General features: G+C 40.9%; 1 protein-coding gene across 2 annotated transcripts in view; it reads left to right on the top strand.

Moving 5' to 3' along the window:
• Positions 1–25,288, top strand: part of zgc:158258 (uncharacterized protein LOC791186 homolog) — a 52,320-nt gene extending 27,032 nt beyond the window's left edge. Inside the window, exons 1-4 of one of the 2 annotated variants that reach the window (XM_051924561.1) lie at positions 836–857; positions 983–1,126; positions 1,216–1,366; positions 22,729–25,288. In XM_051924561.1, the coding sequence (XP_051780521.1) occupies positions 1,025–1,126; positions 1,216–1,366; positions 22,729–24,209 (1,734 nt within the window). In that variant the 5' untranslated portion in view covers positions 836–857; positions 983–1,024 and the 3' untranslated portion in view covers positions 24,210–25,288. Of the gene's footprint in view, positions 1–835; positions 858–982; positions 1,127–1,215; positions 1,367–22,728 lie in introns of those variants that run through there. The other variant, XM_028796705.2, reaches the window with a different exon arrangement.
• The last annotated feature ends 1,214 nt before the right edge of the window (positions 25,289–26,502 follow it).

Genomic DNA, 26,502 nt, shown 5'->3' with positions numbered 1-26,502 from the left:
CCTGTATAAGGCTGTGATGTGTGTGTTTTTTTTTGTTTTTTTTGGCAGTTTAATTACATGACATGAAAGAATTTTCTCTTGCTGAAAATGTATATTTTCCTACCCCAAATGTGCTACATTTGGGACACAATAATTATATAAAACATGTATTTCTAGAGATTTATATTTGCAATGCTAATAACTGTACTAACTCCAAAAGTGGTCGAATCGTGTCCAGGGATACCTAATATGTGTAAATTAATTGAGAATTACGATATATATATATATATATATATATGAAAAGTAAAAGTACAGTGGTCCCTGATTACAAATTCTTCTTAAATAAATACATAAATTTACTGTACTGTATGGATTTCATCACATATAGCTGCTTTGGTTTTTGGTATTTAGTTCAATAACTGGTACAGATAGTGGTGACTCTGTCATTGATATGGTGCCTTTAACTGAAGATATTATTGCAAAGCACCCAGCCTAGAAAAGCTGCACTCTTTTTGTGTTGGTTGGATAGTTGGCTTAAATAACCTAATTGAGGTCACAGTATGTGAAAGGGTTGCCGTTTACAAATAGGGCTTTGTTCTTTCGCAGAGAAAGCTGCAGTGGAGCTAGCAATCCTTTGAGCTCTCATGGGTGCTAAAAAAAGACCCACAGGTCAGCCCACGCATATAAACAAAGCAAGCTCTTCATTTTATTTACTTTTTTATAAAATTATTTTTATGTGTGTTACAAAGATCGCATATTGAATCTTTCTAGTTTACAGGTGCCACACTTCTCAGTGTCTCAAATGTAGCAACTACAGTATCTTTTCTTTTATGTTCTTCCAGTTTGATCTTTTTAGGCTGCTTGATTTAACAATTCAGGTAGTGATGGCTTAAAAAAAATTAAACAGAGCGATGTATAAGCTCATTATCGTTGTACTTTAAAGAAAACGCCTTTTTTTTTTTTATCTTTGACTAACAGAAAGAACTTTTCCTCTTTGTTCTAGAAGGAAGTCGGCCTCTAACTGCACCTTCCCTACCTGTTCCTGATGCCGAAAACGGATAGCTGGCCAATGAACGGCATCACCAGATTGAGTGGCACAGGTAGTTGTGACAGTATGGCCAGCCTTGGCTCAAGCCAGTCCACCATGGTATGCCCTTCTGTTTTTTTTCCTTATTTTAATTTCTGAAGTAATGTTTCTTTCAGCCTGTAATAGCTGATTTTTCTAACCTCTTGCAGAGTAATGACAGCTTGGAGTATCTGTCTCCTGAGGAGAGAGCGTGCCTTATGTTTTTAGAGGAAACCATTGACTCCTTGGATACAGAGTCGGACAGTGGATTATCAAATAGTGAGAGCGATGGAGTTGACTTAGGAAGGAGCAAATTTAAGGGTTAGTATTACAACAATGTTCTGCTGTTTCAGTGTACTTTTTTCTCTGTCATCTTTTACTGATCTAAATTACATGTACCTCGGCCTTAGTGTTTGCTTGACCATTGTATCTGTGCCGGAAATTTTTCTTTGTCTCTTAGAACATGGACAAAGTGCATTGTAACTTAAGTGCATAGAAAAAAAAAATGGCTGCAATAAATATCAGAAGTAATAATTGAAAGTGTAAATTATCAGTTTGTGTAAAAGAATACAAAAAAAAAGAGGCTAATTAGTGTAGGATAATTCTAAATCACTTAAATAAACTCTCCATATACATACAGTAATCCCGCCTCCATCGCGGGGGTTGCGTTCCAGAGCCACCCGCGAAATAAGAAAATCCGCGAAGTAGAAACCATATGTTTATATGGTTATTTTTATATTGTCATGCTTGGGTCACAGATTTGCGCAGAAACACAGGGGGTTGTAGAGAGACAGGAACATTATTCAAACACTGCTAACAAACATTTGTCTCTTTTTCGAAAGTTTAAACTGTGCTCCATGACAAGACAGAGATGACAGTTCCATCTCACAATTAAAAGAATGCAAACATATCTTCCTCTTCAAAGGAGTGCGCGTCAGGAGCACAGAATGTCAGAAAGAGAGAGGAAAGCAAACAAATCAATAGGGCTGTTTGGCTTTTAAGTATGCGAAGCACCGTGGCACAAAGCTGTTGAAGGCGGCAGCTCACACCCCCTCCATCAGGAGCAGAGAGAGAGAGAGAGAGAGACAGAGAAAAACAAACAAGCAAAAATCAACACGTGCCCTTCGAGCTTTTAAGTATGCGAAGCACCGTGCAGCATGTCGCTTCACAAAGCAGCTGCACAGAAGGTAGCAACGTGAAGATAATCTTTCAGCATTTTTAGACCAGCGTCCGTATCGTCTAGGTGTGCGAACAGCCCCCCTGCTCAATCCCCCTACGTCAGGATCAGAGAAAGTCAGCGCAAGAGAGAGAGAGAGAAAAGTAAGTTGGGTAGCTTCTCAGCCATCTGCCAATAGCGTCCCTTGTATGAAATCAACTGGGCAAACCAACTGAGGAAGCATGTACCAGAAATTAAAAGACCCATTGTCCGCAGAAATCCGCGAACCAGCAAAAAATCCGCGATATATATTTAAATATGCTTACATATAAAATCCGCGATAGAGTGAAGCCGCGAAATGCGAAGCGCAATATAGCGAGGGATTACTGTATATAACTTTACTGACATATAAACAGTATCAAACTCCTCCACGCACTCACTGCGTTTCTTTTACGACACCAGCAGCTCTGCTAATGGACACTGTGTTGCCAGCTTATAATGTGGAGGCTTTGGTTAGAACCACTGAGTAAGAACATGCTGGACATAGAGATTTGGAAAAAATAAATAATAGAAAATCCCACTTATGAAGAACAAAAAAAAATTTTTTTTAAAGGTATACATAATATGTAATATGTACTAGTGACGTTATTTTGCTGAGGTGGGCTAAAGACCTTCTGCAGCCTGTACCAGCATTTGGAGGCCAATGTTAAGCAAGCTTTCTAAATTTTATCTGTTAGTCAAGATAAGGTGAAATTTCTGCATACTCTACCAAAGTAAAAGGCACCTGGATGGACATCCATGTTAAACACAACTGCAGATTAACCTTTTGCCCATTCTGCTGAGCATACTTAGCCATCTATTGAGTCTCCAAGTGGCAGCCTTTGACTGGAACCAGGAAACAAACTGTGGTCTATAAGGTTGAAACAGTGTACATATTTCCAATGTGTATTGAAATAACATTTTTACTTTGTGTAATATTTTACATTTACCTAAAATTACATTTCATCTGCAATAAGTCTTCTCAAACCTGTATTCTGTCCATTTCCCTCTGTAATGATTCTGTTGATTCTATAAACTTGACCAGCTCATCATTTGTATGTCTATCCAGATTGTTTTTGCATATTAAAAAGGGCACCAACCCCAGCACTAATCACTGTGGGACACTATTTTTAACATCACCTACTTCTGAAAAAGTTCCTCCCAGTATAGCCCTTTGTTCCCAGTGTCTTAAGTCAATTTTGTACCCACCAGTACACTGCACTCTGAGTATCCAGTTTATACTATGATTACTAGCCTCTCATGTTGTACCTTAATTTATAAAGGTACTAGGGGGCTCCGCCCCCTGCTCGCTTCGCTCGCCATCCCCTGGCGGTGGGGCATGATAAAGAGTGAGATGTATGAATTAGATATAGAATAGTGTGCAGGTTTGGATGATGCCTATATAAATACAAAATAGAGTGTTTGGCATAGAGTAATGTTTTATTGGAATATTTCTCTGTATACAACATTAGTAGTAAAGATGGTGTCTTGTCTTTGAATGAGTCTTCCTTGGCATGGATCATTTTTAACTTTAAGTTTAATGTGAGATGAACGTCGAACACATGAGAAGGCAACATAAAGATGTCCATGTCCAAAAACGGGTTCAGAGAGGCAGATCCAAACTTTGTCCATGGTTTGTCCTTGTGATTTGTTGATGGTCATGGCAAATGCAGGTTTAATGGGGAACTGTCGGTGTTTCAATGTAAAAGGTAATTCCAGGTCAGAACTCATAAGGTCAATTCCAAGAATGAGAACAGTATTGTTAGCATGTGAATCTGAAAGAACTGTTGCTTGAATAACATCGTGTGTTATGGTGTTGACGACTAACCGTGTGCCATTGCATAAACCCTGTTTAGTGTTAAGGTTTCCTAATAGCATGATTATTGTTCCGTTTTTAAGGGTAAGGTTGTGTTGTGGTCATCCGTCCGGGTTAATAGTGTTCAAATATTCTAAGGGTAAATTCAGATGTTCATTGTCGTCATCAGAGTCAACTTTGTCAGAGCTTAGAAAGAGCCGTGTCTCTCCAGGAAGTAATGAAATGACCTGTTTAATAATGTGATTAACATTAATATTTTTTGGACATAATATAGTGCGTTGTGTTAACCACATATGCGAAAGCAGTAAGGGCCATTGCCTTTTGGTGTCCTGTTATGTTCTCCGGTAGATGCAAAAGCAAATGAACTATTGTAGGATCTAATGCAGTTCATAAAGTTTTTACTTTCAGGCACATCCTTAGTTAGAAGCTTCTGTAGATATTCAGGATATGAATGTAAAGGAGGCTTTCTAATCTGCCCCTTTTGACAACAACGTGTAAATTCATTATTTGTATTGCCAGTTGTTTCTTCTGTGAAGTTAAGTGAATGACAATGATTGCAAATGACATTCATTAATCCCAATGAATTTTCCTCAATAGTGGACTCATTATTGAAAGCGTTGTCAGCCAACTGGCGTAAGCGTTTAGCAGACGTCTGGCGTTGATGTCTGCGACGGGCATGTTTTGCTTGTGGCGTTTGAGTGCCGCGTTGTTGCATGTTCATTATTTGTGACGCGCTATTTTTGATTTTTAATTGATTCGCCTCCGCTTTGCGCAAAGTCCGTTTCACTCTACGTCGTGCATTGTTTGTATCGTGCCTTGTCCGGTTTTGTATGTCGGTCAGTTAAGCTTTCTGCTTTTTGAGTCCCGCTTGCTTGTTTTCTGGCCGGTCATATGCGCGTTGCTTTGCTCCCTTTTTTGTATGTCTGAGTCGCGAGCTCTTTCTTTTGAAATCGTGCTTGTTTCGATGCAGCACTTTGAGACGCGTACTGTATGCATCTACGTTCAATGTGTCTGTTCATTTGGGCACGTCTCTGTAACGGGGTTACTCGAGCTTTGAATTTTTTGATCCGAGACATTTTTTCTCACGTATTTTCCGAAGCGTGTTGTATGCGCCGCCGTGTATTGTTTTGGTTTCATTCGTGTTCGTATGTTTGGTCCCGTTATCCGATCCGAATCGTTTTGTACCCGTGACCGTGTATGCATGACTTGTTTGTTCCTCAGCGTGCGAAATATGTATAAGTAATAAGGAGGATCGCACTCACTGTTAATATGGAGCCTTTTCTCCAGTTGAACGGTTAATAGTGCTTTATTTTAATGAGATCCACCTATGCTGCCTAGTGTGAAGGTTTTGAGATGACGTATGTTTAATATGGACGTTTCCTTTAGATATGTGGCTTTGGGTGTCACTTCTTATTGATTTGGGGGGGGGGGGGTGTGGGTGAGGATTGTTGTTGCGCGCGCGTCTTCTTTCATTTTGTGTTCCAGGGGCTTGTTGAATACCCCTCTTTGTGTGTGTCCCGTCCGTTGCTTGTAGGGTGTGTGGGGTGGTTTTGTGTTCTTTTTTTTTTTGTGTTCCAGGGGCTTGTTAAATCCCCCTCTTGGTGTGTATCCCGTCCGGTGCCTGTAGGGGGGGAGCCTTGCCGTTGTGCGCGAGCGTCTTCTTTTTTTTTGTGTGCTAGTTTCGTGTGCAATGGGTTTCGTGTGGTGCCTGCCTTTGACTACATTTTTCTTTGCCTTTTCCCTTTTTCTGTGCTTGCGGCGTCTCATTTCTTTGTCCTCTTGTTTCTTTGCTCACTCCTTTTTTCTGTGGTCTTGTCCGCCTCTCGTGGCCCTTTCTTGCGCCTGCGCAGTACGTCTTTTTGCAGCTACGGCCCATGGCCGGATGTGCCTGCGTCTATCATCCGGTTTAGCATTCTCGGTTAGTAATATGGATAATAAAGTTGTACCTTATATACACACACACACACACAGACAGTTAGGTCCATAAATATTTGGACAGAGACAACTTTTTTCTAATTTTGGTTCTGTACATTACTACAATGAATTTTAAATGAAACAACTCAGATGCTGTTGAAGTGCAGACTTTCAGCTTTAATCCAGTGGGGTGAACAAAATGATTGCATAAAAATGTGAGGCAACTAAAGCATTTTTTTAACACAATCTCTTCATTTCAGGGGCTCAAAAGTAATTTGACAAGTTAAATAACTGGAAATAAAATGTTCATTTCTAATACTTGGTTGAAAACACTTTGCTGGCAATGACAGCCTGAAGTCTTGAACTCATGGACATCACCAGATGCTGGGTTTCCTCCTTTTTAATGCTCTGCCAGGCCTTTACTGCAGCGGCTTTCAGTTGCTGTTTTGTTTTGTGGGCCTTTCTGTCTGAAGTTTAGTCTTCAACAAGTGAAATGCATGCTCAATTGGGTTAAGATCAGGTGACTGACTTGGCCATTCAAGAAGTTTCCACTTCTGTTTTGGGTCATTATCCATCTGTATCATGAAACACCGCCCAATCAATTTGACTGCATTTAGCTGGATTTGAGCAGACAGTATGTCTCTGAACACCTCAGAATTCATTCGGCTGCTTCTGTCCTGTGTCACATCATCAATAAACACTAGTGTCCCAGTGCCACCGGCAGCCATGCACGCCCAAGCCATCACACTGCCTCCACCGTGTTTTACAGATGATGTGGTATGCTTTGGATAATAAGCTGTTCCACGCCTTCTCCATACTTTTTTCTTGCCATTATTCTGGTAGAGGTTGATCTTGGTTTCATCTGTCCAAAGAATGTTTTTCCAGAACTGTGCTGGCTTTTTTAGATGTTCTTTAGCAAAGTCCAATCTAGCCTTTCTATTCTTGAGGCTTATGAGTGGCTTGCACCTTGCAGTGCACCCTCTGTATTTACTTTCATGCAGTCTTTATGGTAGACTTGGATATCGATACGCCTACCCCCTGGAGAGTGTTGTTCACTTGGTTGGCTGTTGTGAAGGGGTTTCTCCTCACCATGGAAATGATTCTGCGATCATCCATCACTGTTGTCTTCCATGGACGTCCAGGTCTTTTTGCGTTGCTGAGTTCACCAGTGCTTGCTTTCTTCCTCAGAATGTACCAAACTGTAGATTTTGCCACTCGTAATATTGTAGCAATTTCTCGGATGGGTTTTTTCTGTTTTCGCAGCTTAAGGATGGCTTCTTTCACCTGCATGGAGAGCTCCTTTGACCGCATGTTGTCTGTTCACAGCAAAATCTTCCATATGCAAGCACCACACCTCAAATCAACTCCAGGCCTTTTATCTGCTTAATTGATAATGACATAACGACGGACTTGCCCACACCTGCCCATGAAATAGCCTTTGAGTCAATTGTCCAATTACTTTTGAGCCCCTGAAATGAAGGGATTGTGTTAAAAAAATGCTTTAGTTGCCTCACATTTTTATGCAATCGTTTTGTTCACCCCACTGAATTAAAGCTGAAAGTCTGAACTTCAACTGCATCTGAGTTGTTTCATTTAAAGTTCATTGTGGTAATGTACAGAACCAAAATTAGAAAAAAGTTGTCTCTGTCCAAATATTTATGGACCTAACTGTGTGTGTGTGTATGTATATATGTGTGTGTGTGTATGTGTGTATATATATATATATATATATATATATATATATATATATATATATATATATATATATATATATATATATATACAGTGCATCCGGAAAGTATTCACAGCGCATCACTTTTTCCACCTTTTGTTATGTTACAGTCTTATTCCAAAATGGATTAAATTAATTTTTTTCCTCAGAATTCTACACACAACACCCCATAATGACAACATGAAAAAAAGTTTACTTGAGGTTTTTGCATATTTATTAAAAATAAAAAGACAGAGAAATCCCATGTACATAAGCATTCACAGCCTTTACTCAATACTTTGTCGATGCACCTTTGGCAGCAATTACAGCCTCAAGTCTTTTTGAATACGATGCCACAAGCTTGGCACACCTATCCTTGGCCAGTTTCGCCCATTCCTCTTTGCAGCACCTCTCAAGCTCCATCAGGTTGGATGGGAAGCCTCGGTGCACAGCCATTTTAAGATCTCTCCAGAGATGTTCAATCGGATTCAAGTCTGGGCTCTGGCTGGGCCACTCAAGGACATTCACAGAGTTGTCCTGAAGCCACTCCTTTGATATCTTGACTGTGTGCTTAGGGTCGTTGTCCTGCTGAAAGATGAACCATCGCCCCAGTCTGAGGTCAAGAGCGCTCTGGAGCAGGTTCTCATCCAGGATGTCTCTGTACATTGCTGAAGTCATCTTTCCCTTTATCCTGACTAGTCTCCCAGTTCCTGCCGCTGAAAAACATCCCCACAGCATGATGCTGCCACCACCATGCTTCACTGTAGGGATGGTATTTGCCTGGTGATGAGTGGTGCCTGGTTTCCTCCAAACGTGACGCCTGGCATTCACACCAAAGATTTCAATCTTTGTCTCATCAGACCAGAGAATTATCTTTCTCATGGTCTGAGAGTCCTTCAGGTGCCTTTTGGCAAACTCCAGGTGGGCTGCCATGTGCCTTTTACTAAGGAGTGGCTTCCGTCTGGCCACTCTACCATACAGGCCTGATTGGTGGATTGCTTTCAGAGATGGTTGTCCTTCTGGAAGGTTCTCCTCTCTCCACAGAGGACTTCTAGAGCTCTGACAGAGTGACCATCGGGTTCTTGGTCACCTCCCTGACTAAGGCCCTTCTCCCCCGATCGCTCAGTTTAGATGGCCTGCCAGCTCTAGGAAGAGTCCTGGTGGTTTCAAACTTCTTCCACTTACGGATGATGGAGGACACTGTGCTCATTGGGACCTTCAAAGCAGCAGATATTTTTCTGTAACCTTCCCCAGATTTGTGCCTCGAGACAATCCTGTCTCGGAGGTCTACAGACAATTCCTTTGACTTCATGCTTGTTTTGTGCTGTGACATGAACTCTAAACTGTGGGACCCTATATAGATAGGTGTGTGTCTTTCCAAATCATGTCCAATCAACTGAATTTACCACAGGTGGACTCCAATTAAGCTGCAGAACCATCTCAAGAAAGATCAGGGGAAACAGGATGCACCTGAGCTCAATTTTGAGCTTCATGGCAAAGGCTGTGAATACTTATGTACATGTGCTTTCTCAATTTTTTTATTTTTAATAAATTTGCAAAAACCTCAAGTAAACGTTTTTCACGTTGTCATTATGGGGTGTTGTGTGTAGAATTCTGAGGAAAAAAATGAATTTAATCCATTTTGGAATAAGGCTGTAACATAACAAAATGTGGAAAAAGTGATGCGCTGTGAATACTTTCCAGAATCTACTCTAAATGTATAAAATCCTAAGCCTAAATGTGCAACGATTTTATGTCACGTTTTTTGTCACACTTGAAATCGGGCTTATTTTAAAACCTACATATATGTTTGGTATCATTCTTTTCAGAATTGGTCAAACTTTAATGTGATGTTGTTAGATTTTCAGATTCTTATTCCGTTTTTAAATTATAAACTAAAATATCAAGAAAGTCGTGTTTTTTATTTTTGATCGAGTAAACTTTGTTTCACAGGAAGAAACTTTTTTTTTTTTTTTAAATAATCTATTCATAACACCAATGTTTGTATTTAGGTGATTTAGTTCCACGGTTTTCAAACTTTTTTTGAACAAGTACCACTCCGCGAGGACCAGTAAACTGAAGTACCACTGTCAATGAATCGTTAATTTACGCCCGTGTTGTTTTGAAGAAAAAGTCACTATAATCACTATAATGACTATAATTATGATGTTAAAGTGATATTAAACTAATTAAAGAATCGTTTTAAAAAAGTGGGATTTGTATAAACAGGTAAAACGACGGAAAAGTCATATGCGCAGTTATTTGACGGCAGATTCTCGCTCACGTGAAGAATTTTAATAACTTTGTTCACATGCAAAATACATTATCACTTGTAAAGTTACTCACTCATACTGCCATGCTTAGTGCGAAACGTGCGCTTTTTTTGCCATCAGGTCCTGGATCCGTGGAGAAAGTGTGCTTACCGAGACCACCAGATTGTATTCCAAATACAAACAATTTCTTGGTTTCGTCTTTATGCTTGTCATGGAAGAAAAGGCCTTTTTGCATAGATACGTCGAGTCGAAGGGTAGCAGAGCTGTAATCGCCTTAGCACCGAGTTCATCATGCTCTTTCCTCACTTGACTCCAGAATTCTGTCACTGATTTTACTTTGAACATTTCTTGGAAATGCTGATTATCTGTCATATCTATCAATATCTCTTGCTGCTGGATGGAAAGATCGGCACTCATAATGTTCTCCATATTAAACGGCGATGTAATCCAGCGCTTTCCAACATCGCTTCCTGACGTTAAGAATGGAAAATATGATGCAAATTCCAAATGGAGCTTCTTCAGATGGTTGGTAATAACTTTCTGTATTTCCCTTGTATCGACGGCAGCGTTCATTGCTAGAAATTCCGAGAGAATTGGAAACATTTCCAAGTTTCCATTTGCGACCTGATTCATCCAGAAATAGAGTTTCTTATGAAAAGCTGAAACTTTCTCTTCCATTGTAAAAATGTTGTGTCCGTATCCCACGTTCAGTTCATTTAATTTTTTAAACACGTCTGCAAGGTAATCAAGGCGGCAAACCCATGACACATCTTCAAACTTCTCTGCAAGGGATAACGAATCTTTCAGGAAGAGATACACCTCATCACGGAGCTCAAAAATCCTCATCAGATCTTTTCCTCTTGAAAGCCATGTCTTGGAAAAGCAACATCTTATGGTCAAAACCTATTTCTTAGCACAATTGATGGAACAACCGCGCGTTCAAAGGGCCGCTCTTGATGTAATTAATAATTTTTACAGCATCATTCAAGGTGTCATGCAAAATCTCACTCATTCTCTTCAATGCCAGCGCACTTCTATGCAGGATGCAATGAGAAGAAACTATCGAATTATTTTGTTGCCTTGCTCTCACAATGAAACCAGCTGTTCTTCCTGTCATTGCTACTGCTCCATCTGAACAAATTGCAATGCACCAAAACCAAAGAAAATCATGTTCGCGGAAGAAATCATCAATATGTTTGAAAATTTCCTCACCAGTTGTGTTCTCAGGTAAAGGTCGACAAAGCAAAATATGTTCGATAATATCTTCAGAACCTGGAACACGAACAAAAACGACCAACTGGGCTTCGCCTGAAATATCTGTGCTTTCATCCAACTGCATCGAAAACTCCTTAGCTGCAATTATCTTCTCAACAACCTGTTGTATCAAATCCTTTGATATATCTTTAATTCTCCTTTGCACAGTGTTATCAGAACATGGGATACTTTTCAAAACTCTGGCCATTTTGTCGTCGAACATGATTGATACGATTTCTATTGCCGAAGGAAGCACAAGTTTCTCAACGACAGTATGGGGTTTATTTTGTTTTGCTGCTAGCAATGACAGAGCATATGATGCCTGCAAACACTTGTCAGGCACACTTGTTGTTTTTCTGAACACTGTCTGCTGCTTCAAAAATACGTGTTTACTCCTAACAAAAAACGACAACGGCTTTCTGTTGTGATCTTTGTGCTTAGTTGTAAAATGTTGCTGAAGTAAGGATGGCTTCATACACTGGTTCGCCAGTACCTCATTGCAGATAACGCACACAGGCTGCTGATGAGTGTCGCTTTCAATGTAATAAAACCCCCATTGCAAATAGTCTTCGCTGTACTTGCAATTTGGTTGGACTGTCTTTATTTTCTTTTTTGGTGGTTCTTTTAGTGTATCTCGTCGCTCAGCATTCGGCGGAAATGTTGTTACAGTAGCACCGGAAACTTTGGTGTTCGAACCGCCTCTTTGTGATTCTTGCACAGATGTTGCCACTTTTCTGATAATAAATTTGTCCATCTTGAAAGAACTGTGTAGGACACAACATGGTAAAACGCACCACCTTCCTTGAGACAAACCATAAATCGAACTGAAGAAATGAGACTGCTGAGAAGCCAGTTGTCAATTCCCCCCAAATTCTTTTGTTTGTTCAAAGAAACAGACACGAAAAGGTCATTTCGCAATCCACTTTGAGAAAGGGTAGACTTGAGATAAGACCTGCGAGGGTTTAAGCTTGGGCGCCTGGGGCATAATAATCCATTTACTCCAACTTCTGGTGATTCACCGGCTGGACGAAACTTGTTGTCTATTTCTGTGCTATTCCAATTTCGGACCAAAGACGTGAGTAGGTAACGAGTTTTCGGGAAATGGGTGCCCGCGCTAATAAAAGCCAGCTTGAAGTCTTCCACGCATTTACAGCAGTATACTTATGCTATATATGATTATATGCAACATACTGGCATTCTAGCAACATCGATTTGTGGAAAATAAAGGACCACACGAGTACCACTTGGAATGACTTGAAGTACCACCAGTGGTACGCGTACCACAGTTGGAAAACCGTGGATTTAGTTAGCTGAAGGACGAGTTACACCGCAACTGACTTTGACTTTGTACCAATGACTTTGTACCATAATGCAGGATAGGTTTCTCTGTTTGGAATTTCAGCATAGACAAAACAAGTAACCAAAAAATTCATGTGAGGTAAACCCCGTTTTTGAAATTCTCTGACTTAAACTTCAAAGCTTTACAATATTTACATACTTCTGACATATCACTTATGTCCATATATTCAATCGTAACCCCAAACACAACCTTCTAGCACCCTCACCAACCCCCCCCCCCCTCCCCTTACAGCATCAATCAATACACCGCTGTCAGTCTTCCGTGTTGTACTCTGCCCACCCTCAATCAAACCCAAGAGTCACTCCAAAAAAAAAAAGGCTTCAACCTGGAAGGGACGCTACAATACTTTCAAATTTTCCTGCTTTCATATTCTTTACCTTTCTCTGCATGTGTATCGCGCCATCATTTTTTTTGAGCCTTTCGAATTCCACTGCTTTCATAATCTCTAACCTGCTCTGCATGTGTATAGCACCAATGTTTTTGAACGTCTTTATGAAGTTATACTTTGTCTTTTAATTCTGAGCCCGACTGGACGTGCTTTTTTTTTCAGTTCCACTTGTTCCAGACTGATTCTTACTTATTTTCTGAATTTGCACCTAGATTACTCTTTTTCTTTTTTGCATTTTTTTCTCTCCACCGCTTTTGAGTCTCTTTTCTCCGCACTACGTTTTATCTATAACGTATTGTCCTTATACGATTTATATGCGCTGAGAGCCCTGGATCTGTGTCTGCTCAAAGCCTTGACACGACTGAGTGTTTTGCTGCACGTGGCCTTCTTTGATATTGGTTGTAAGTAGGGCGTGTCTTGCAAGAATCGCATGTTCTACGTTTCCGCAAGACGCTCTGTGGCCAATCTCTTTCGTCTTGCGGGTCTTTTAAGTGTCTTCCGTGATCTTCACGTGAAGATCACGTCTCGTCTCCCAGGATTTTTTTTTATAATATATAATAAAACTTCTGGAAAATCAAGGTACATAATATCACATTCACCTCTGTGATCATACGCTTTCATTGCTAGAATTCTGAATATTAGTGAAATACAATGTCTACACTGAACCCATGCATTCTGTGGACATTGATTTCTTTGCACATACCAGAGATATACAGGTTAGGTTAATAAATAACTGTAAACTGAACCAGTCTGAGTGAATAACAGTAACTGCTTGAGTGTGCCTTGTAACCAAATGGTAAGGTATGTCATTCAACATTGGCTGCTAATGGGATGGGCCCTGGTTCAGCATGATCACCTAATCAGAAAAAATGATTAAAAAAACTAAAAAGTAAATTCATTCTTTACCTTGTGAGACTTTTATTTTCAACCTTTGTTTACATTCTACATTTTTTTTATCAAGTTTTTTACTTTTATATGATGAGTTGGGTTATTGCATTTGCTTTTCTTGTTGCACTACTGTTGCTTGAAAATATGGTGAGGGGAGTGATACACTGTTAAATTTATATGCATATTTTTATAGTGTTGAAGTGTACAGCATATTTAAGGAAAATGGTCTCCTAACGTAACAGATGTACAATACAGCATAAGCTAATTCAGCCCCAGAACTCACTATCCTGTAATACCGAACCTGCTAGAAACGGAACTGTTATTCAGGAGTATTGATTATAGTCTCTATTGTACCATCAAAGCTGTTTACCAGGCTCCTAGATTTGAAATTCAGAAGTCCAAAATCCATCAGCAGAGGCTGTCACTAACTGGAAGACTTCAATCTTTCCCCTAATTTCAGTAACAATCAAGGAGCTGGTCATACATTTATGGAAACAGACACCATTCTAATCTACACTGATGATGTTCCTGTGGAAAAGCTTTAATTTTCTCAGTCACCATAACAGACAACCTACTGTCAAGAAGACTTGCCATCATGCTTATTTTCTCAGTGTATAGAAATAAGTGTTGTTTGTTGTTGTTGAAAGCATGGATATCACCATATATGCTTAACAGCTTCTACAGGGGTACAGCAGAGTCCATCTGCACTAGCTGCATAGCATCCTGATTTGGTACCTGCTCAGCTTAGGGCCACAAAGCAGTTTAGCAGGTGGTGAAGTCCACACAAGATATTAATTGCACACAGCTACCTTCTGTGCAGCATACATATCACACAGAGTCTTAAATGGACAAGCAAGACAGAACCGTTGGCATTTGCAGCTCTAGATTCAAGGACAGTAGTTCTCCTTGGGTAATTCCAGCCACTCGTACTGATAACTGCATGACATTTTCTTCTACTGATGCATTCACCTTCTAAGTTTGTATTCAATTTCAGTGGTTGATATTGTAACGTTTTCACCATTCTTTGAGAGACATACAGATAAGTACTTCGATGTACTAAGTACATGTGACAAAAAATTGGAACTTGAAACCACATTAAGCTCAGTTTTTTGTAGTTCTTCAGTGTTTTTAATTGCTGTTCTGTTGCTGTCGGCCTGCTGTTAGTTTCATGTGACAGTGAGATCTGGGCATTGGGTAAAATGGTTTTGCTGAGCACTGTTTCCCTTACAATATTTAATCTATAATAATAAAAGGCAAAGTCCTCACTGACTGACTCACTCACTCACTCACTGACTGACTCATCACTAATTCTCCAACTTCCCGTGTAGGTGGAAGGCTGAAATTTGGCAGGCTCATTCCTTACAGCTTACTTACAAAAGTTAGGCAGGTTTCATTTCGAAATTCAAAGCGTAATGGTCATAACTGGAACATATTTTTTGTCCATACACTGTAATGGAGGAGGCGGAGTCACGTATCGCGTCATCACGCCTCTTACGTAATCACGTGAACTAAAAACAAGGAACAGATTTACAGCACGAGTCACACGCGGGAACGAAGGTAAATGACGTTAATTTTTGACTGTCTTTTAATACTGTGTAAGCATACATATTAACACATGTGCAATTAAACGTGTGCATTTACGGGGTGATTTCTCAGGCTTAAAAGCTCACCTTTTATCAAACGCGGGAACAAAGGTAACTGACGTTGTTCAGTGTCTTTTAATACTGTGTAACCATACATATTAACACATGTCCAATTAAACGTGTGCATTTACACGGTGATTTCTCAGGCTTAAAAGCTCGCCTTTTACTAAAAAGGTAAATGCAAAACTATTTTCAATCAGTTTATTGAAACGCTCCCGTTAAGGATTGCAATAACATATTCGCGAGATAAAAGAACGAAGTAGGAGGAAATGGAGGAACAGCCGCAAACAGCGAAGAGCAAAAAATTTATTAAACAATTGAGAACGGAGCGAGTTAAGCATACAAGCATGTTCATAAGGGAAACAAAGCACGGTGTAAAACGTAAGTTTAAATTAAGTTTATAGAAACGCTCCCGCTGCGGATTGCAATAATATATTCGCGAGATAAAAGTTTAATGAGAAGACACGAGGTATAAACGAACCACACGCCGTGGCGCAACGTTAGGGGCAACAGTTTCAACCATTCTATGATCTGCTTCTCGCAACTGAAAGACGGCACATGGCGGATGTTAGCCGACTTGCTGACCGCAACGTTAGGGGCTTCAAGTATGGCGCTGACGCCACATCTCAGTGCCAACACTTTGCAGACTGTACTTAAAAGACATGCCCTCCTCACTGGACAGTTAAAAACACCAATCAAACTAACGATGACATCAAGTATTACCCAATCAAAAGTAGGAAAGGAGGCATCTTCATAAAATGCATGTGGGATGATTTGCATGAGACGCTGCTTTAAAAAAAAAAATGATAAAAAAAATACGGGATAAATCCCGTCCAGTATTGATTCAAAACGGGACGCGCAATTTCATTCTCAAACGCGGCACGATTCCATATTTTAAAGGACGGGTGGCAACCCTACAGTGCCAGGTAACCACCCATACAATCACATTGTGATTCAGACTAGGAATGCAATGAATGTAATTACCCCGATCTACATACAAGGCGAAAGTCTTGCAACATTCAAAGATGATGGTTTGGGATAATTAGTACTTATTAAGTACAACATTGAACATAAAACAGCTTATGAAGCCTTGAACCGAAAAAAGCAAGATCTCAGAGATCGTAAAAAAAAAAAAGGAGGTAATGTCGTTTTACTCGCTGTAGATTTTACTCAAACATTACCAGTTATTCCACGAGGGAGACCAGCAGATGAACTCAACGCGTGTTTAAAATCCATGCTTCTCCCACGGTCGGTTATATGTCGCGTGTTCTTGGGTAGGTACACCAAAAAATGTATACATTTAAGCATGTAATGGGCAAAGAAAAAATTAGGTATACCCGAAGGCACTGCAGTAGTACTCAATGTAACTTTACTTCTTAAATGTTAATGTTTTACTGTTTAATAATTTATATGCTTCTTATATATTGTTCAAATTCTTTTATGAAAATACCAGTGACAGCGCAATGCATGATAACATGGAGTGAATACACCATACGCATCTGCCCACGGCCGCCCTGGTGTGCGCAGATAGGAGTTGATTCTAAAATAAAATAAACATAAAAAGAGTAATACATTCATCACCCATAAAGCGGATAGCAGACGTGACGTATTATATGTGTACCACATTTCAAGTCAATACGTGAAACGGTTTGCAAGCTACATGTGATTTAAAATCCTGGACAGACCAACGAAAAGCCACGGTAGCAAATTATTGAAGAAGATTTTACTGTTTAATAATTTATATTTATATGAAATGTGCTTCTTATATATTACTTAATATTCTCATATGATAATGATGTTAATGTTGTTTATATTGATTTCTATGTTATTGTAAGTGCATCTATGTGTGTATATGTATGTATGTATGTGTATATATATATATATATAATATATATAATATAAAAAATATATGTGTATATGTATATATAATATATCTGTATATGTGTGTATATGTGTGTGTATATGTATATATATATATGACAGCAACACTCATAACAATGACAACACAATTACATTGACAATCATGTTACGTTATTTTTAAAATGTTTCCTTTACTTTTTCATAACCTCTTTAACACACTACTTCTCCGCTGCGAAGCGCGGGTATTTTGCTAGTTTATAATAAAGTTTTTAAGACAAGGTCATTTGAGTCCTTTACATCTATCTTGAGGCAGTGTTTCTGTATAGTAAGCTGATGTCTTCAGTAAAATGGGGAGAGGAACTCAATAACTGATCCAAGGGATTCAGTTAAGCCAACCATCTGTACTGTATTTGTACCAAGACCGCCAACTGTCTCTGTAATTCTGGTGCACTAGGAAAAGGTCTGCATTTAGTTTTGTAAACCACTCAAACAAAACTAATCATATCAAAATCCAGCTTACTTAGTAACTCAATGAATCCTGCCAAACAAAGGCAAATTCTGTTTGGAGGAAATTCAGAGCCATTGTAATTTAAAATCCTGGAAGATTAGCTGATTAATATGGATTAAAGAAAAGTGGTGCAATCAAAAATTAATCCATCCATCCATCCATTGTCTCCCGCTTATCCGAGGTCGGGTCGCGGGGGCAGCAGCTTGAGCAGAGATGCCCAGACTTCCCTCTCCCCAGCCACTTCTTCTAGCTCTTCCGGGAGAATCCCAAGACGTTCCCTGGCCAGTCGAGAGACATAGTCCCTCCAGCGTGTCCTGGGTCTTCCCCGGGGCCTCCTCCCGGTTAGACGTGCCCGGAACACCTCACCAGGGAGGCGTCCAGGAGGCATCCTGATCAGATGCCCGAGCCACCTCATCTGACTCCTCTCGATGCGGAGGAGCAGCGGCTCTACTCTGAGCCCCTCCCGGATGACTGAGCTTCTCACCCTATCTTTAAGGGAAAGCCCAGACACCCTGCGGAGGAAACTCATTTCAGCCGCTTGTATTCGCGATCTCGTTCTTTCGGTCACTACCCATAGTTCATAGTTTTTTCACCACGACAGACCGATGCAGCGCCCGCATTACTGTGGATGCCGCACCGATCCGCCTGTCGATCTCACGCTCCATTCTTCCCTCACTCGTGAACAAGACCCCGAGATACTTGAACTCCTCCACTTGGGGCAGGATCTCGCTACCAACCCTGAGAGGGCATTCCACCCTTTTCCGGCTGAGGACCATGGTCTCGGATTTGGAGGTGCTGATTCTCATCCCAGCCGCTTCACACTCGGCTGTGAACCGATCCAGAGAGACCTGAAGATCACGGCCTGATGAAGCAAACAGGACAACATCATCTGCAAAAAGCAGTGACTCAATCCTGAGCCCACCAAACCGGACCCCCTCAACGCCCTGGCTACGCCTAGAAATTCTGTCCATAAAAGTTATGAACAGAATCGGTGACAAAGGGCAGCCCTGGCGGAGTCCAACTCTCACTGGAAACGGGTTCGACTTACTGCCTGCAATGCGGACCAAGCTCTGGCACCGATCGTACAGGGACTGAACAGCCCTTATCAGGGGGGCCGGTACCCCATACTCTTGGAGTACCCCCCACAGGATTCCCCGAGGGACACGGTCGAATGCCTTTTCCAAGTCCACAAAACACATGTAGACTGGTTGGGCAAACTCCCATGCACCCTCCAGGACCCTGCTAAGGGTATAGAGCTGGTCCACTGTTCCGCGACCAGGACAAAAACCACACTGTTCCTCCTGAATCCGAGGCTCGACTATCCGACGGACCCTCCTCTCCAGGACCCCTGAATAGACTTTTCCAGGGAGGCTGAGGAGTGTGATCCCTCTGTAGTTGGAACACACCCTCCGATCCCCCTTCTTAAAGAGGGGGACCACCACCCCGGTCTGCTAATCCAGAGGCACTGTCCCTGATGTCCATGCGATGTTGCAGAGGCGTGTCAGCCAAGACAGTCCTACAACATCCAGAGCCTTGAGGAACTCCGGGCGTATCTCATCCACCCCCGGGGCCCTGCCACCAAGGAGTTTTTTGACCACCTCGGTGACCTCAGTCCCAGAGATGGGGGAGCCCACCTCAGAGTCCCCAGGCTCTGCTTCCTCATTGGAAGGCATGTTAATGGGATTGAGGAGGTCTTCGAAGTACTCCCCCCACCGACCCACAACGTCCCGAGTCGAGGTCAGCAGCGCACCATCCCCACCATATACAGTGTTGACACTGCACTGCTTCCCCTTCCTGAGACGCCGGATGGTGGACCAGAATCTCCTCGAAGCCGTCCGAAAGTCGTTCTCCATGGCCTCCCCAAACTCCTCCCACGCCCGAATTTTTGCCTCAGCAACCACCAAAGCCGCATTCCGCTTGGCCTGCCGGTACCTATCAGCTGCCTCCAGAGTCCCACAGGACAAAAGGGTCCTGTAGGACTCCTTCTTCAGCTTGACGGCATCCTTCACCGCGGGTGTCCACCAACGGGTTCGGAGATTGCCGCCACGACAGGCACCGACCACCTTACGGCCACAGCTCCAGTCAGCTGCCTCAACAATAGAGGCACGGAACATGGCCCATTCGGACTCAATGTCCCCCACCTCCCTCGGGATCTGGTCGAAGTTCTGCCGGAGGTGGGAGTTGAAGCTACTTCTGACAGGGGGCTCTGCCAGACGTTCCCAGCAGACCCTCACAACACGTTTGGGCCTACCACGCCTGACCGGCATCCTCCCCCACCATCGAAGCCAACTCACCACCAGGTGGTGATCAGTTGACAGCTCCGCCCCTCTCTTCACCCGAGTGTCCAAGACATGTGGCCGCAAGTCCGACGACACGACCACAAAGTCGATCATCGAACTGAGGCCTAGGGTGTCCTGGTGCCAAGTGCACATATGAACACCCCTATGCCTGAACATGGTGTTCGTTATGGACAATCCGTGACGAGCACAGAAGTCCAATAACAAAACACCGCTCGGGTTCAGATCGGGGGGGCCGTTCCTCCCAATCACGCCCTTCCAGGTCTCACTGTCATTGCCCACATTAGCATTGAAGTCTCCCAGCAGAACGAGGGAGTCCCCAGAAGGTATGCCCTCTAGCACCCCCTCCAGGGACTCCAAAAAGGGTGGGTACTCCGAACTGCTGTTCGGTGCATACGCACAAACAACAGTTAGGACCCGTCCCCCCACCCGAAGGCGAAGGGAGGCTACCCTCTCGTCTACTGGGGTAAACCCCAATGTACAGGCTCCAAGTTGGGGGGCAATAAGTATACCCACACCTGCTCGGCGCCTCTCACCGGGGGCAACTCCAGAGTGGTACAGAGTCCAAAATAAATTTATCATCCGTGATTATTTAACATAGAATATTAACACGCAGTTTATTTTACCTTATAATGTATTTTTCATAGTTGAATAAGGGAAAAGGGAATGGTGAAACATGATTTGGGTTGACAAGATGCAATAAATATTGCATTTGCTTTAGGCAGTAAATGAGTTGACACTGCAGTTTGCTCAACTACTAAACTGAAAATCAGAACATTTTATGAAATATAAACATTATGACCATCTTTCAATTGAGTTTGAGACTCTGAGGTACACTCTTATATTATGTGACTTAAATGAGTTAACTGCTAGCATTCTATAAATTGACTTGTGCCTTTTCTAGACTTAGCATATGTTTCTTGTGTTTATCACTCATGGCGCTGGTATGCAAGTATGTTTTCTCAAAAGTATGCACTGTGAAAGGAAAAGAATGTTGTTCTGCATGGGTTAGGCTGTCAAGCATTCAGTAGAAAGAGAGGGACCTTTCATATCAGTTCGACAACAGCCACAGTCAGCTGCACATTCCATATTTATTTGAATCAGGCCTCTAGAAGATGCATTATGAAGGAGTGGTGCCATCTTGCAGAGCTTGATCCCACATTTGATTGCTGGTAGGGGTGCCATCTGTGAGGAGTTTGCATATTCTCCCTGGTGTTCCTCTAACAACCCTGGTTTCTTTCCAGAGTCAAAAAAGAGGAAGTTATGTTGGTTAATGTCTCTGTACTGTCTTACTCTGTAAATGTGAGGGTGCTGTGAAGAATGTTGATATGAGAAGAGGAACAGGTTAATTGATGTTAATAAATTGGCAGATTAATAATCAGTTTTTCCTTCCGCAATGCCAGTAATTAAGTAAATTATTTGCCAAAGCTCCCAATTTATTTTTCCTTACTTTCATCTGTAGGAGGGGTTTTGTGCCATTTAGATTATATCAAGGTAACTGAAGCACACTTGTTTTAAGAAACAGAATAATATAAACACAAAGATTATAGAAATATGATACCTGCATAAATATCAACATAGAAGACAGGATGCAAGAAATACGATGCAGACAAACATGTTACACAGAAGAGGCTGGCTGATTTCTGACTATTTAGAGTTCTAATTTATCTTGGCACAGATGAACAATTTTATGATGCCAAGGCGTTAAGGATGATGTCTGATGCTGTGTGGAGTTGCGTTTGTTGCTCCAGGTTCAAGTAGGGGACTCTGCTTGTGCTGGAGGGTGCTGTTGGTTTTTATTATGTGGTTCTTTGTCCATGGTGTGGTGTGATGTTTCTGTTAATCTCTTTGCTGTGTCCCCTGCAATTTCATAGAAAAAAGCGTTAATCTTTCTGGCACAAGAGTGTTGGCACTGAAGTACCCTTCAGGAAGCAATGCTACTTCTCAGACAGGGCTCAATCACTGACACAGAGCTTGGCTTAGAAAAGTGCTTCTTAGAGCTAGTTAATGGCATCCAGCCCCATGGAGTAAAGAGTAAATTCTATGTCAAAGAATGTTTGTGAAGTTTCTCCTTCACATATAATGGGTTAATTTTCTCCCCAAAGGAAAGCAGATCATTGGCTTTTAGCTCCAGAAAATAGTGATTTTGTTCACTTTCAACTCCAAAGAGACAGGAGTGATGAGTACACCTAGTTTTGAAGAAATCACTGTGGTGATTGGATCAAGGCCCAGAGCTGACCAAAGTGTCGGTAGAGCTGCAGTTCAGCCATTCACTTTAGTATTCATTCTGGAATGCAGGTGAGATGATGTAATTGACTTTCTGCATTCCTATAAAATCTGTGGTCTTAACACTCCTTGTGTGCCACTAAAACACTAGCAAAATGGGCTATGCCCAGTTTGGCTTACAGTGTGTCTTGTGTTCAGCTGGTGTTCATTCTAGCATTGGTTGCTTAAAAGTTAAGAAAATGACTTTTATTTCCTGATTTCAGATTTCATTTTGCTGAATTTTTATTTACATTTTCTCACGTCATCCATTATAATGCTGTATGCTAAATGTTTTTTTTTTCTTTATTTAGATGTTTATGGAAATAGTCACACAGCAGCATCACCCCGGGGAAGCAGAAGCAGTCTCCAGTCTAATTTATTGGTGCCTGGGAAGAAAGCTGATGCAGTAAGCACCAGGGGTACGTCCTCTTCTAAAATACTTCCAACTTCCAGTGAATTAACTGAAAGGGACCATTCTCCAGGTGGAAAACCAAAAGTCCCTGCTCGAGAGTTAAGTCGTAATGCATTGAATGTGTCAGATGTTATACCACCACCACCACCACCACCATTTTTTAGAGATAATGTGGAGAAAGCAGTGATAAATGAAAATATTCAGAGGTCGCTTTTTTCCAGAGAGCTGCAACAAAAACCCCAAGAGATTTCAAATGTTTCTTTCAACAAAAATGAAGCCTTGGCAAAGCGGACCAGTGTTGCTTCCAGCCAACCTTTGACTTTAGAAGGACTAAATAGACTAAGGGAGCGAGCAAGTATCAAGAAAGCTCCCCTAAATCCAGCAGAAATAAACAAAGTCCTCCCCACTCAAAACGTAACTGTATCTACTCAGTCTTCAGACCTCCGTGTAAAGGAATCTGTGGCTCCTACTTCTATTGCTTCAGTTGCTCCTCATAAAAAGGAAGAAGCCAGTGAACCTCAGACAAGGAGCGCCCCACCTACTGCTCCAAAGCCAAAGAAATTCCCTCCAAATATACAGTTAAATACATCAATAGGAACTGGACATTTATCAAACCATGAAATCCACAGCAGGGCATGGAAAGAGCAAACTAGCCCAAATCTAGCATCCCCAACTGAGGGTATTCCAAAACCATTAGCTACTAGTGACCCACAAAAATCAAGAATTGAAGCCCTAAAGAAACTTGGATTACTTAAACAGCACTCTGATTCAGAGCTGAAAGCAGAGTTTGGCCACCCTCTGAAACATCACAGGTCAATGGAGGCTTTACCTGTTGGACAGATATCTCTTGGAGACTTTCCAAAGCCCAAGCCATTGCCTGAAGGCCGTGTAGACAATGCAGAGACAGAGTTCTCACATAGTCGCAGTATGCGCCCTCGCTCAGGAACAGACCTGCGTACAATCAAACAAGAAAACATTTTTTTCAGCAAGTCTGCAAACTTCAAATCTGTAACCCTGGAACGCTCAGGAATGGGTCTGGCCAGCTACATGGCTAATAAAGCGAACCAGACCAACCCTCCTAAAACTGACTCAACTGCTGCCAAACCTGTTTCAGACACTTCATTGCAAAGCTCCCTCCGGAACACCAGACCTCGCCCAGCCTCCCTTGGAAATGGAAAGGATTTTGACCTTCAGGATGGGGACATACAAAAAGAAGAGATGAAGTTGAACTCAAAAATAGTAAGGAAATCTTATCCTGCTCCACGAGTCCCTGAAAAGACGCAGCATTTTCTGAATAACAGTATCCAGATCACGCCAAGAACTTCAACAGAAGAGGATAGGAAGGTAGCTCTGAGAAAGCTTGGGTTGTTGAAAGACTGAGAGATTTCTGTAAAATTGGAATTGTATTTATTGTAAAGTAGCCAAAATTTAAATAAATCACTATTTTAATAAAAGTACTTTCAAGGACCAAAGAAATATGGTATATACCACCTGAAGGATAATGTAAATCTTAATTCCACAAAAAGTGAACTTCACCATTTTGGTTTGACTATTTTGAAGGGGTAACCAGCATGTCATGACTGAGCTGTTGGAATTCTGCTGCTAGTGGATTACAGTAACGTGAAGAAACATGCTGAGTAGAAGCAATTGGGTTACTTTTTGTTTTTTGTTCTGAAACTCTGTGTTCCAACTGTTGGAAAATGTGACAATTTCAAGTTTAGTTGAACAGCTAGATTTTACATTTTGTATGTCATTATACCCTCTTACTCCTCCTTGGTTGTACGTGAAAAGATGTAAATTGACAACCCTTTGATTGGGGGTGGGGGGGGGTGGAATCAACAGCATTTGTCCCTTTTCTTGTATATTTGTTTTGCAATTTTTAAATGTGTATTTTTCCAGTACTTTGCTTTGAATATTTTCCACACTTTTAATAAAGCAAGGTTTTTCTTGACATTTATCACAGAAGCACATCTACTAGTTTAACATTACAGGGGTTAATATGATTTTTAATGGCACCTGCAATAAAACAATGTGACTTTCATGACTGTAAAATATAATCAATATTGTAAAGCTAAGAGCTGTAATGAAATACCCCTGCTGTAAAATATAATCTGTATTGTAAAGTTAATAGGTATAGCTTTAATTACCTCACTCTCTTTTGGATGCTGTTTTCAGGTAATGATATAATAGACATTCTAGCGTCTTTTAGATTCATTCATGTTTTCCTGAAATTTCAAAAATGTACTGTATGTGAAATAGTGGGCAAACATACTGCTTATAAAATACTGAGCATTTAAAAAATAGCACAACTGCAGCCTTTAAATCATGTCTCTGTGGTTTGAGATTTTTCACTGATCACCTCTTCATGTTTTGGCTGACTATTTTGGGAATGAGACGTACAGTGCAACTGCTTCTCTGCCCGTTTTTTTGCATAATGGACACCACTATTTCTCGCCTTTTTCTAAAACACATTTTTTGTCAGTCTTGCTTCAGCTCAAAAGCTCTAATAAATATTTATCCAATCAGAACTCTATTCTGAGCTATTCTTTTAGGTTTACTTCCTGTTACAAGAAATCTGCATTTCTGTTTTTCAGATGTGCCTGTCCTTGTTTAATTCACCAAAATAGCCATGGGGACCAGCCATTAAACACTGATGTATATGAAGGAATGTGAAATTGGGATACATCATCAAACCAATGAATTTGTCTCACTGATTATCCTTTACGTCCTTCAAGTTAGGCATACAATTTTTAGACTGAAGTGAGACTTCATTTTTTTGTTCAGAAATAAATATATTGCATGTTTCAAATTGCCAAATAAATCAGACGTGGGTTTGAATTTAGCCTGGTCATTGCATATGTGGAGTTGTCAAGTTTTCTACTACATCACAAAGATGAAAGGCTTCATATGACTGTGTTGGGTTTTTGTTCAGAAATGGAATAGATGGAAGAATTATCACTAGGCAGTAATTCAATTTTCAACACCAAGTATTTCACTTAATTACAAAACAATCAAAGTAATTTTTAAATGAACCCATACAATACAGTGTTAGCTTAAAAAAAAAAAACTTTGTTAAACTCCTAATTCTCTGCCTATGACTAATTCAGTTATGTTCAAGCATTTACTGTATACATCGGTTTGTCAAATATAAATCTTCAGTAATGTGTCTTGTTGCATATTAAAACATTAAATATACAGGACTATTTTAATTAAAACAGCATGAATGTGCATTTGTATGATATTTGCAGTGTTATTCAACAACTTTCAATATTTCTATAAACATTTCTTATTTTATTTAAGTTTCTTTTAAGCTTACTTCATTTTCAAATACTTTTGCTTTATTTCCCCTCTTTCTCATTTCAAAGGGAATATGGCTTTTGTTGAACAAATGGAACACATGTAAACCTTACAGTCCTACTGTAGGGTTTTTTTTTTTAATTATATATTATTTCATTTTGGAAAAATCTTTTCTCTGGTCCTGTGTTAATGATCATTATGGTCTTGCTCACTTTATCCACACTGCCACAAAAATCTCTGCTTCCTAACCCTATGCAACTGCACAAACGAGATAGCAAGAGCTGTGCTTTGAGTTCATGCCAGAGACTGACCTAACACAGGTAGGGGGGATATCAGGCAGCAGCACCCAAGGAGCACCTGCTATGTCTATGCTCAA

The sequence above is a fragment of the Erpetoichthys calabaricus genome, chromosome 3, assembly GCF_900747795.2.
Source record: "Erpetoichthys calabaricus chromosome 3, fErpCal1.3, whole genome shotgun sequence".
Taxonomy (NCBI): Eukaryota; Metazoa; Chordata; class Cladistia; order Polypteriformes; family Polypteridae; genus Erpetoichthys; species Erpetoichthys calabaricus.
The sequence above is the reverse complement of the archived record's forward strand: the minus strand, read 5'-3'. Positions and strand labels throughout refer to the sequence as shown.